Source organism: Hyalella azteca, unplaced genomic scaffold (assembly GCF_000764305.2).
Source record: "Hyalella azteca isolate HAZT.00-mixed unplaced genomic scaffold, Hazt_2.0.2 contig12512, whole genome shotgun sequence".
Taxonomy (NCBI): domain Eukaryota; kingdom Metazoa; phylum Arthropoda; class Malacostraca; order Amphipoda; family Hyalellidae; genus Hyalella; species Hyalella azteca.
The window spans coordinates 65,794-78,984 of record NW_025942469.1 but is presented as its reverse complement, the minus strand read 5'-3'; the positions used below and the strand labels follow the sequence as shown (position 1 = coordinate 78,984).

The window sequence follows — 13,191 nt, the reverse complement described above, 5'->3', positions numbered from 1 at the left end:
GCTTCCAAGCCTCAGTTATCGACGTCTGCGTAGGGAACTCATTGAAGCATACAAGTATACTCATGGCTTATACAAGGTCCCAGAAGGATTACTAGAATTTGAAACAAGAACCAACACCAGGGGCCACGGTTATAAACTAAAAAAACTGCGTTGTAACACATCCATGCGACAACATTTCTTCTCACTTTGAGTCACCGAGAAGTGGAACAGCCTCCCTGAATTAGCATCGTTGACGCTCAGAGTATGAACGCCTTCAAGAACAGACTAGACGAAGCTATGCTATGCAGGAGCATATGTTCAGTCTTAGAGTGCCTAGCAAATTACGGACCAGACAATAAGTCCAGCAGCTATCTCAATCAATCGTCAGTTATGGAAAGATCGGGTTCCAAAGGCCGGATCCCTTGTGAATCCCGTCACGAAAAATTAAAGAATCGGCAACAGGCCATGGGCCTATTTCTTCAGTGCCGACACTTCTATTCTATTCTTGCTGACTGTTCTTGAACGATTAAACGATCTTACTGGCAATTGCGCGGTTAATTTTCCCGACGATAATGCTTTTGATTTTACTTCAAACATTTGCCAAGTCGTCCTTGCCGTAAGTTTCATGCTGATTCCCCGTAAGTTGAGATTGATTTAAAAAGCTTCGTCGTCATCGGTATTGTGAAACTCGTAAACCGACGTGTGACAACTATCAATGCGAGTTTCTAAAAAACAGATCACTAGTCAAAAAATATTTAGCTCCCGAATAATTTTAATGCATTATTGTAGCCAAAACTTGATTGAGGAAAATTTTAGGTGGAGTCTTGGAATGTTCTAGGACAATTGCTACGTCAATTCACTGACATCACACGCAATAACCAGTTTGCGTCATCTCGCTCTCCTTGGCTATTGGCGGGCTGCGGGCGCGGGTATTAGTTGCAGCCGGTGCACGTCTGAGGTAAGTTGGCGTTGTTAGCTGTAGGCATTTCTGATCGAGCGTATGTTCTAGTGTAGAAGAATTTCTCTTTAACCTGCGATTTTTTTTAATTCTCATCACAGTGTGACAATATTGGTTTGATGGATAGAAAATTTCCAGTTTTTTTTCTGACTTCCACGGCCCATCAGCTGTTGGTGTGGTTCGTTTCCCCGGTAGGCGGGATTGTCTTTTTTACAGTACTTACGTCATTTCTTTGAAGTACTAAGTCTATCCCACTCGTTTAATATAGTAGCTCTGCTGATTTTGTATTATTTATCGATATTCAACTATGATCAACTGTAACTGTACGCATTGGTTTTAAAACGTATAGACAATATTCCTTTAAACCTTTTGCTTGACTGCTTGAGTTTGTTCTCATTTCATGTCTTCCCGAAATCCCGACCATTGCTGAGTGAGTGGCAATGGCATTTGGCTGATTAATCTTAGTTCAACATTTGACACTGATGGCTGACTACTACTGACTAGGACATGTACACTGTAGTCTCAACCGAGCAGTATTTTCTGTGTAGGTCTAGAGGCCGTTTCATTGAAAATGTTTATTTATACGTTTTTTTTAATGGTAGATCATGTAGCCTAGATGCAATTATAAAGAATGCTGAACCCATTTGCACAATTGCACTTATTATTATTTGACAATGTTTGATTGTTTTTCAATTATCAAATGATTTTCAGTTGTAATAGCTTCTGAAACTGATTTTGCTGCAAGCACTGGAAATGAAAGCACAGGACACACTTGCTTATTAGTTGTAACTTGTAAGTAACAACTAATAAGCTACAATTACTACAAGTTAGGTACAACTTGTAAATAGGGCCTATTATACCTACTTTACAAAGCTTTACTTACAATGGTTATAATGTTGAGCAGGAGGATGAGGAGGCTTCTTTTGTGCCTATTTACCGTATAATGGGGTAACTTAGACCTGCGGGGTAACTTAGACCACTTTTCGTTTTTTAACAAAAACCCCCACAACTCAAAAACTATTTAACATAGAAAAATTTTGTCAATGGTCATTAAAGGCCTAATACTGAGGCTACATAACACAATAGAAAGATTTGAAAAGTTTGCATATCTAATAGGTTAAAAAATTTAAAATGTGACCCACGAAAAAAAGCTATTATTTAAAGCCTGTCAGAGTACCCCCTCCAATTTTTTTATTTTTTTGGTTAAATAACTCCAGGTTTAGCTAGTAAAAAAATGGCATCATTTATAAAGAAAAAAGTGGTTTAAGTTACCCCATTTTACGGTACTTGTTACTTGTTTGTAATATTGTATCTTGTAGCCTTGTAGGTCTTTCTGTTTCTGTTATGTAATGAGAAATTTTGAAAATTTGAAATGCCATAGCCTATTTTGTAATATTGTAATTCCAAAATTGTATTTTTATACCAATTTCAAAATCTTGCTGCTAAATTTTGCAATTTCATTGATGGGCAAATAGAAGGTACTCGAGGTAGATAATCCAAAAGAAAATTTTTGACTGGACAAATGATGAGATGGTTGTGGGCTTAGTTCAGGAGGCAATTGTTTTCTGCAGCTGTTTTTCTTGAATCTGATGTGAAGTTTTCTACACTTAACATATCATAATCATGGAAGTATCCTACATGGCATTGACTAAATTTTCTTACCAAGCTGCAATAAATTACCAGTTGATTTTGGAGCTGTTGTTGACCCTAGTTAGAGAATTATCCCCTACCAAATATTCAACAAAAGTGCACAATTAATATTAAATTGAAATTCATCACTAAAGAAGGTTGCCTATGATTTTTGTATCGGTAGGGAATTTTTTAGTTTGATCAACCAGGCTTGGTATTAAATACTATCAGCTCATCTGTTCAGCATTGCTTTGTTACCTATTGTAGCTGCAGGCGGACGTGTGTTGCTGTGCTCCGTTTACAACTTACGTCAGTGTAAAAATCCACCTCTGGGTCCCACCGGGCCACCACTGGACCACCACTGGAGTCCGGTGGTGATCCGGTGGGGTCTGATGGTGGTCTGGACCACCACTGGACCCCAGGGAACAGAAGCTGTTCTGTTCCAAGTCTCTATACTTAGCCATGACTGAATTTTCCTGAATCCTGCCATTTTTATAACTTAGAAGTGCAAGATTCCTACTAGATTGAATATCTGCTGCCAATATCATTGCAACAAAACTGCAAGATCAAGCCCCTTGAATTAAAAAGTAATTGAAATTGGCACATCAGAGCCATTGGATTTCAGTAATGAATAGTAATTTTACAATATTGGCTTGATGGCTACAAATCAACTCTGTGTCTAGTCATATTTAACCCATTGAAATTCTTTTCAAGATGTAAAACTAAAAAATTGTTATCATTGAATGTTTTGTAGAGTGGACAATTTTTGGCTCAAAAATTGTAGTTACAATTTTTAATGTATGAAGTGCAAATTTCTATTATGGAGAAAGACTACCTGCTTCTGTGAGATATTTTCTTCATATTTGCTAGAAATTGTGGATATATAAAGTTCCTTTCAAAGCATTTGTCTTCAGTTGGAATTTTTTTGATGTCAACAATCCATTTATGTGGCTTATTAACCATTTTAAATCATAGTGCAAAACCTAAATGAACAAGATATTTCCTTAATGTACTTCATTTTCATATTTAAATAAGCATTAAATTTGTTACATTGAATTCCTTCATTTAATTTTTGATGATGCTGGATGACCTTTGTCAATAACAAGTTCTGAAAACTTATCTTCCACCTGCTGTCCCAGTCGTCACTGAAGTATCGGCAAAGAAGACCGTTGGCGTGGAGATTGAAATTCAGACTGACGACTTCTACACCACAATAGAAAATCCCGAGTCTTCGACTCCTGTTGCTGAAGTAGAGGAAGAAACCGTGCAGACCAGAGATAAAGGTGAAGATCATTGGGGCGTTATAATAAAAGAACTTGCTAAAAAACAGTCTGTTCGTAAAAGTAATTACGACCATAATCTTCTTCAACGCCTTGAAAGTGTTGGCCGCATCGGACCGACACCCACGATCTATGAAGCCGGTGAGCTTCTAGAGGCCGATGAGGACAACGAATCGTCTGCCACGAACGAGTCTACTCTTGCAACTCTTACCAGCCTTCAAGAAAGCCAAGGTGTGCTGTCTAGCTGCGAAAATTCTAACCCAGCCCCTGAGAAGCAAACGCTAGTTTCTGTCAACTTGCAAGACTCGAAAATCACGGATAGGAACTCTATAGAAAACTGTTCCTTAGATGATTTGGTGATCGAAGAAATCCACAACAAAAAAACTCTACGAGGGGCCGACTACAATGAAACGGGGGAAATTACTGAAGTTGTAGATTCGGAAATTAATAAACATGCGGGAAGCAGCGACCCGATGGTGCCACTATCGGTAGTTGGAAGCGATCCTACATCCGAAACTGAACTGGTTATCGAAACGTCATTTACAGCTACCGAGGATAAGGCCAGTGAAGATAAGACGGGAGGAACTGTGCAACCTGATTGCACAGACGTAAAAGACGATACAGAGGTCTGCTCGAACTTGGGTGGTTTTGACAGAAAGCTTGGTAAAGTTACGCCGGAGCCAACCGAAACGGAAGTTAACTCGGTGGAGCGTGATAATCCTGAACGTCCTTTGTCTGACGCAAAATCGAGCGAGGAACATAAGAGAGAGGCTACCTCAGATGAGAGCGTCATAATAAAGCAGACTGCGTTTTCCAATCTGGAAAATTCTGCGCACACAAAAGCCGAAATTGAAGAAGATCCTTTGCTTTACAGCAAAGCATCGCACCCAGCGACTGAAACTTCTTCTGACACAACTGGAGAGCGGGAACTAAATCCATCTCTTGAAGTAGACGAGAAAACGGCGCTTTCTTCCGTTACATCTGATGATACTGGCGAAAAAATATCGATCGATCACTTGGATTCATCGCGCGCTCCTGAAACTGTAGCAGCTGACAAATCGGAAATTGAAGTCGTGCCTGTGAACACTTGTACTGACAAATTGGACCACAGCAAAGAAAGTTTACTTGCCCAAACTACCTCTACTGAGACGGCGGATAAATTATCTGTTGCGGGCTCTTCTGAAACGCTGACCTCTATCAGTCAAGGGTCCGCGAGAAGCGATATTTCTGAAGCTTTCGACTCGGGTCGAGGCTCCATTGACGTGGATGAAATTCCCGTGGCGCCTCTCAGAAGAAAGAAATTGAACGTCGGAAACTACAAATCTTAGTTAGAATTGTATGTGGCATTGTACAAATTGTCTGTGTGGTAAGTCCCTGTGGTTAAATTGTCAACAAGCATTCGATGCCGTAATGGATTTTGAGTTGGTGGAACGTTTTCACTGTGACTTCCTTGAAGTTTGATTTGCTTCGCATTGATTTAATGTGCGGATCAGCAAGTTTGTTTTTGCTGATTGACGCGATTGATGTCGAATGTTTGAAAAGATTTTTACATTCGAGCGTTTAGAAATAGTCAGTCAGTGCCTGTAATGAAATTTGGCAGCCTTGAATGCGGTGCGTTATCACTTGAACATCCCATCTAATCTACCCGCAGCAAAATTCAGGTGATAACCTCAATTATTTTGTTCAGCCCGATAAGCACCAAACCGGCACGTTATCCTGAGGCATGCGTGGAATTACCTGGCGGCGATTACCGACGAGCTACAATGCTAAGCTCATTACAAAATGACTTCACGAATCACGAGCGGGCTCACGCAGAAGTATTTTAAATCAATTAAACAACTCGTTGCCTCATTTCTTATTTGCATTATTGTTATTATTCTGATTTTAACGTCATTCTTTTTTTCCAGATTTGTGTTCGTGTGTTGCTCCGTGTGCATCCCCAGCTTTAATCATGAGTGCCATTAGTCCCATGCCTGCCATCGCTAAACCTGCTCCCTTCTTCGAGGGCACGGCAGTCGTTAACAAAGAATTCAAGCAAATCTCCCTCGCTGATTACAAAGGCAAATACTTGGTCTTCTTCTTCTACCCTCTGGATTTTACGTTTGTATGCCCAACCGAGATCATTGCTTTCTCGGATAGAGTTGAGGACTTCAGGAAGATCGGATGTGAAGTTGTTGGCTGCTCCACAGATTCTCATTTCTCCCATCTCGCTTGGTGAGCTGCATGATCGCTTTATAGCCAATATTGAACATTATACTTGTCTTGAACCTTAATTATGATGGTGATATATAATAGCTTTTATATGCTACATAGAATGCGAATTCTGATGAATTCAATTCCCGTTTGCACTAATGTTACAAATTGTGTGTAGTATAGCTGCTTTAACGTGCAGCACTTCTGTTAGTTATCATTTCTTATGTTCATCCACTAAAAGAGCCGTGGCGAAGTGAAAATGCATTTACCGATGTCCTAATTTCTATTGGATCGATCACCATTGTCAGAAAGAACCATGGGTTATGCTGATAATTGAAGGCACAAAGGAGACTTTAAATTCGTGTTTTATGTTGCAAAATTGCAGGAGTAAAGACCCCGGCTTGCTCCGTGCCTCTATCGTGTATGCCTTTGTAACTTAGTATGGTGTCTATATGATTGTGTATTTTTTTTGACGAAATTGAAAGTGACGAAATTTCGTTTTCTGAACCTTGGATTTAGAGGTTTTCCTTGATTACACAATATGAATCAGAGTTCATTCTAGCTTCAACAATGGTTGTATTCACATTGTTCCCTTGTTTGTACCGTAACGCTAATATGGTAAAGATAATCGTGACTGAGTGGAGTATTTCAGCTGACGATAATGTTCTTGGCAGGGTGAACACCCCTCGCCGTGAAGGAGGTCTCGGCGACATGAACATCCCCTTGCTGGCCGACAAGAACCTCGAGATCGCTCGTGCCTACGGAGTACTCAAGGAGGATGGTGTCGCCTTCAGAGGCCTCTTCATCATTGACGAAGAACAAAACCTACGACAGGTCAGTGCACAAAAAATCATAATGAGAATTGTTACATTAGCCTGTACTATATAAAACTAGAGAGTTTTAGCTGTCAGTTTATTTGAAATGACAATTTTCCGCACGAAGAATGACAGCCTGGTTAATGAAGTAAAGCTTAGAGCGGTTCTTGGTAAGAGTAAGTTGATATAAATCGGTATGTGATGTTCAGCTTACCGGTATATTGCGTGTCTGACGCCCAATGAAGCAATATACATGTAGGAGCATTTGTTCACTGTAGTGCAGTGGTTAGCGCCACTCTCTCGGCTGTGATAGCGGCACCGATGAGAGAGGAGATAGCCGTGGAAAGCTTAGTTTATTTCTCGATGTCGCTTGTTGGCGGCGCTTGGTTGCCGTCAAAATGGCGTACTTCCAGTACGGCCTTGATTTGGTGTCCCTGAACGAACGGAGTACCAAAATTTAGAGTCAGAATGTTGCCATTTTGTGTCTACATACTATCGGTCTAGTGACAAGTTTGTTTCCTTGAACCAGGGTTTCCCCAACTTTCTCCCCTTTTTACCCAATTCGCATTGCCTCAAAAAGCATTCCCTCTCTTCGGTCCAAGTAAGTCCTGGCGTAATTGTTTTCAGCCTGGAAAAAGCGGCATTGGTTTTTTTTTTTTTTTGTAGATTTACATCTCCTAAAAGTCGTACCTATATCAAAATGAGGTTATAAACCCATTACCACCTTTACCTGCAGACCTTTAGTTTTGAAATGAGCTACTTTGTGTCTGAATGATGCAGGTGCTTATATTACCTTTATTTCCCGCGACATGTTTGATGAACTCGTATACACTTCTTAGACCTTCCGAGTTTCGGCCTATACCGTATTTGTTGCTCACGCGAACTGGGTTGAATATTAGAAGTTTTGATCTGTAGGTTCAAAGGATGAATAAGTTATTCCTAGATTTGTCTTGGGTTCAATCAATTATCGAATGATTAAATCTGTTGCTTTGTAATAAAAATTAAATTTTATTGTTAGATTATTAACGACATTTTTTTGTCAGCTTCAATCGTTTATTCGAATTCGTCTATGTCTGTTTGAAAAAGTTCGTGTTTTCAATCTTCTTACTTGTCTTCGCCACATTAATTTTTAATGTTAGTATAACTTATTGCGTAAGAGATTGCTTCATTATTGCAGATCACCATCAACGACTTGCCTGTTGGGCGTGACGTCGATGAAACTCTTCGTTTGGTGCAAGCCTTCAAGTTTACAGACCAGCACGGTGAAGGTGGGTATTTTCAGGCCAATAAAGCCTTTAAACATAGGTTTTCTGAATCAGATATAGTTGTCCTAAATTTTTCTATCACCCTAAAAATTATATACTAGTGATCACAATTTTAGTCCTGGATCCTACTGTACCCTACGTCACCTCGGGTGAGATGTATTTTACTCTCATTTCAAATAACAAAGTAGGAAACTAATCACAAATCACACGTTCTAATCGAGAGTAAACTGTGATATCCATCCATTCTTTGCGACTTGTAAAATTTAATTTTGTTTTTATGCCAAATAGGTTATATATTTTTGTAACTCTCGTAAATGCCTTTCTGCTCTCATCAAAGTGTAGCCCGTACGGCTGCAAACACTCATACCTGCCGCTCATTAGAAGTCAGTGTCTCGTCAACTTCAGTGAAGCAATTACCCCTTCAGCGATCTGTCACTTGCTGCCTTCACGCCTAGTCTCCTCAGCTATACATCACCACTAAAATTCTCTAAACTCGTGGATGAAGTTGATACGCTGTTAATACTTTTGTGTTGGGGTCGAAAAATCTGAAAGGAATCGGTAAAATGTATTTTAGAAATTTAGTCTCAGCACCTGCCCATCTACGCACCAACTTTCAAAGATATATTGTGAACTCCGAATTAAGCTTATCTTGCGGGGTTGCATAAATAAATGAACAGATTTAACATGCACTCCAGCTTGCATGCTGCTTGCACCCGAGGTGATATGGGTTCAGACTCGAAAAAAGTTGACAATAGTTGCGTATGAGATAACACTGAGTTGGTTTCAAGGTTGACGCTTTCTATATTCATCATCATGAATATCTTCTGCACTCAACAGTTTGCCCTGCTGGCTGGAAGCCCGGAAGCGACACCATGAAGCCTGATCCTGTGGGCAGCAAGGACTACTTCGAAAAATCTAACTAATATTCACATTACGTTAAACGCTGACAATGAGGCTCGTTGCGTGCAACGTGAACCAGGGACCTGGCTTTCAATCAAAACCATTCTACCAATTTAGTGGAACCAGTCATTTCCTTACAACCTGCTGTTGTTTGACTTCGTTACTGCTCTTTACAAAATGACTTCGTTTATTTTTCATGGGTTCAGTTTGAGACCTCGCTTTAGTTGAGTGGCCATGATGATATCGTAAGGAAATATATATTCAGTGTTATCGGTCTTGCTTATCATTAACCTTAGTTATGATTTGATTGCGTTCTATTATTGAAAGGTTGTCGCTACAAATTAATGGTTGCCTCTTATAAGAACGTAACACGTGTCTTGTCTTCCTGTTGGAAATAATGTTTTCGTGACGGTTAACGGCTAATTCGCCAACTCCCTGTTTGATATAAAAATTGTATCTGTGCCCCAATCGTGCGTGCTTTACTATGTATGGCTTCGATCATCTTGGAACAGACACTGCGACGGGCGCGGTGCTGATAAAAATTGTTGTCGACCGATGAACAGGACCGTCAGGGACCTTAAATCGTATTGTCAAAGTCATGTGCTCGTCATGTGAGTGAAGTCTCCTTTTGCGCTCTAATCTAGGAATTGCGAACACCGTTTTGTCTTGATCTGTGGCAGAGCGAAATTTCTTTATATTATATTTTTTTATTATATATTATGACTTTCAAATTTAAACGCCCACATTGTGACGTGCACGTGTGTAACAGAAGTGACAATGATGAAGGCTGCAAAGTTCCGTGTGCTCCTTGAAATTTTAAGATGACCATGTTTAGTGGACCATAGGTAGGATTCTACTTAAATCTGATTGTTCTAGAAGGCGAAATCTGAGCCGCCTGCTATTTGAAGGTATGGTATCGACGAATAAGTGCACCATGAATTTCAAGAGCCAAGCATAGGCGAATATAAAACTATAGATCCCAGCTACGCTGTAAGAATGTATAGATGATAAGTGGTCTTCAAGGTCTTAAGCGTTCATTTACACTCTGTTCATTCATGCCTTGCGTTTTTGGATCCTGGGCTCATGACAATACACATTAAAATCACAAATAATGTATCGCGATCAAACTTCATTCATTTACTTCGTGTCTTTATGATCGCCTACATCGAACAGCACATATCGAACCTGCACTTCATCGTGCTGCGGAAGTTGGGAAGTATAAAGTATGTGTAAATTAATGTGTCGTAATTTCTAACAAACAAGCTTCTATGCGCAGCTCAATTTCGTAATACCGCGATGAACACTTCCAGTCGGATCAACTAACTATTCATGTTCCTGAGCGCCCCACCACTGAGCTCGCGGTGTCTTGACTGTGCAGGTCTCGGTTGTGTGGTTGAGTTATGTAGGTAGGATTCCTTGCATTTCCCTTTTCTGTTTCTGTTGCTTTTCACCTGTCACTCCTTGCCACTTCGTCTCTGAGATGCTAACGCTGCTGGAGCAGCGTTAGCATCTCGAATACGCTGACTGCAGGAGCAGTCAGTTGCGTATTGGAGATCCGCAATAAGCTATGAAAATTCTGCATGTTCAGAACCGGTGAAAAGCCTAACTGCCTAATCTACAACGCTCTCACAAGCATCAAAGGCGTAGCTGGAATTTAAGTATCAGTCACTTGACCACTGAACCGCACTGCCCTGGACGATCAAGAACTGCAGATGGAATTGAGAGGTTGCCGTGCTGTTACAATGACCCGCGATACTCGCCTACTCTAGCTGCACGTTGCTTCATGCCACACCAACGTACAGTGAATCAGTAATTCCACCCCTATCACGGGTGTTACGCTGCAGACCTCGGCCGTTATAGGTAAAATCCATTATGGGGAATTAATTGGTCAACTAAAACTGCTTGTTTAAATATTCATATTGTAATTCTTTGGTAATTTTCATTGCATTAAGTGTTCACAAAGCCTCTCTACCCTTTTACTACCGATCGAGTTCTGCGGGCTGTTCAAATCTGCTGATCGACTTCCTCAGAGACCCGCGAATGATCGGAAAGCAGCAAATTATTTTTCTCAATAATATTCCTCGAAAACTCGCTATGAAGTGAAGCCGGTGTAGGTGAAGCGGGATTTGGCACGGAGTTATTATACACCGATGTGAACACCGTCGATCGCACACATGTTTGCATGCAAGTTAATATATGATTCGAAATGACTCATTAGTATGGTTCAATGCAAGTGAATAGATGGTTCGAACTCGGTTAGTGTGATCTGTTTGCGAAGAGAAGGTTCGAATTGATGGATTAGCATGGTTGCCTGCAAGTGAAGAGAAGGTTCGAACTAATTGACTATTATGGTTTCATAAAAAAAAAAAAACAAGGGAGAAGGTTCGACTGATTGATTAGTATGGCTTCATGTAGGAGAAGAGAAGATTGTTGTTGCCCAGCGACCGACCTGGCGTTACTGGTCAAGTCGAGGCTGGAACCAACGCACAACCGCTACTGGGTCTCCCAAGGTCCACGGTGTCGAAGAGCAGATTCAAACTTATTGGTTAGTATGGTTTCATAAAGTGAAGAGAAAGTTCAAACTGATTGCTTTGTAAAGATCCGGGCAGATAAAAAGAAGGTTCGAACTGATAGGTTCGTATGTCTTTATCCAAGTGAAGATTTCAGCTGATTGTTTAGTAGCATGCAAGAAGAGAAGGACCGATCTGATTGGTTGGTTGGTAAGGTTTTATGAAACCTTTTTAGAATTTTTGGGTGCCATGAAAAAATGAGTGCAAGTATTGCGGCATGACGTTTAGGCCGAGGTACGTGGGCTGTAGCGCGCTACATGTAGCGGTAGCGGCGCTACATTTAAAGCAATGTAGCGGTAGCGCCCGCTACATTTAGAGCATGTAGCGGTAGCGGTAGCCATCCGCTACATTTCGAAGTAGCGCTGCCCAGCTCTGCGTTTAGGCAGTAATTGCGCTTTCTGAATAGCTACGATTTATTATTTGTATAAATATTTAGCTCCTATATTTGAGTCTTTACCGGATGTTTACTTCAAAGAATGTCATATATTCTAAAAATGAGAATGCAATATATTTCATGAATTTGTTTTAAAATTATAGTAAATATATTTATGCAAATATAATTAAACAGAATGATTGAATCACAACCTTGCAGAATTTTTTTCCGTTGGTTTCGTTCATATATAAAATGCTAAACATATATAAAATATAAAAATATATAATTATACTTACATAAAATATAAATATAAAACGTTCATAGATAAAATGCTTTACTTACCTACGAAGCAAACAAAGGCATTTCTGATAATGCTTATCAGCGTGAATTATTAACGAATAAATTCATATCAACTCATATTCATTTCAAATATTGGTAGATCAAATACATATCATAAATTCATAATCATATCAAATTTGAGAAACTCCACACGGATTTACACTTGAGTGGGTTAAGCGTCCACGAGTTGCTACAAATTCTGCCCAATCAAATTTTGGACAGGAGTGATGTGGTCCCTGGGATGTAATTATCAGCTGATAATATCTGGACTCGCTCTTAGCGCTATCGTAACTCACGAGGCATAAGTCAATAATAATTACGCTGAAGTAGCATGTGCACTTATTACACTATACATTGTTTTACAGAGGAATAATTTCTGTTCAACATATTATTGTCTTTATCAAAATACAATGCATGGCTGGCATATAATTTAATAAAATGTTGATCGAATAACAAATTATGAAGAACTTGTGATAATATAATTTTTACACCTAGCATGCATGATAAAGCGACATTTAAGTCAAACGTAGTGGGTTTTGATAAGCGGAACATTGAAATCGACGCCTAATTTCATTCAACCATGGTTACACCGAGCGATAATTGGGAACAGTGAGGGCCACATGTGTTTCGCGCCTGTCAAAAGCAAGAACGCTCATCTTCATTCGTTATAAATTACAGACGTTCCTTTTTTGTTTATTAATGGTATCCTAAAATAAGAGTCTATTGAGCTAAGATAGAGAAATTGATTAAATCGAACTAAATTGAATCAAATTATTAAAGAGCCGAATATTTTACACATCACACATAATTTTGCGAAATTGGAGCGGAATTCGCGATTTACGCGATGATGAAAACAAGACACCGGCATTTGAATGAATTGAGAAGGCACT

At 39.8% G+C, this 13,191-nt stretch overlaps 1 protein-coding gene across 3 annotated transcripts; it reads left to right on the top strand.

The window, feature by feature from the left end:
* Positions 1-739: 739 nt before the first annotated feature.
* LOC108666837 (peroxiredoxin 1) lies at positions 740-9,291 on the top strand. Of its 3 annotated transcripts, none has more exons than XM_018153770.2 (5): positions 740-937; positions 5,754-6,060; positions 6,714-6,873; positions 8,032-8,122; positions 8,957-9,291. In XM_018153770.2, the coding sequence occupies exons 2-5, from the start codon at positions 5,798-5,800 to the stop codon at positions 9,040-9,042; spliced, it is 600 nt and encodes a 199-aa protein (XP_018009259.1). In that variant the 5' UTR covers positions 740-937; positions 5,754-5,797; the 3' UTR covers positions 9,043-9,291. The 3 variants fall into 3 exon arrangements, with proteins under 3 accessions (XP_018009259.1, XP_018009260.1, XP_018009258.1); XM_018153771.2 differs by lacking the exon at positions 740-937 and adding an exon at positions 1,316-1,367; XM_018153769.2 differs by lacking the exon at positions 740-937 and adding an exon at positions 5,115-5,212.
* Positions 9,292-13,191: the final 3,900 nt, after the last annotated feature.

Excerpts from the sequence above, each read along its gene's own strand:
- LOC108666837 (XM_018153769.2), top strand. The coding sequence starts at position 5,185 with ATGTGGCATTGTACAAATTGTCTGTGTG. Across the intron at positions 6,874-8,031 it reads AAGAACAAAACCTACGACAG|ATCACCATCAACGACTTGCC; the intron begins GTCAGTGCACAA and ends TCATTATTGCAG. Across the intron at positions 8,123-8,956 it reads TACAGACCAGCACGGTGAAG|TTTGCCCTGCTGGCTGGAAG; the intron begins GTGGGTATTTTC and ends TGCACTCAACAG.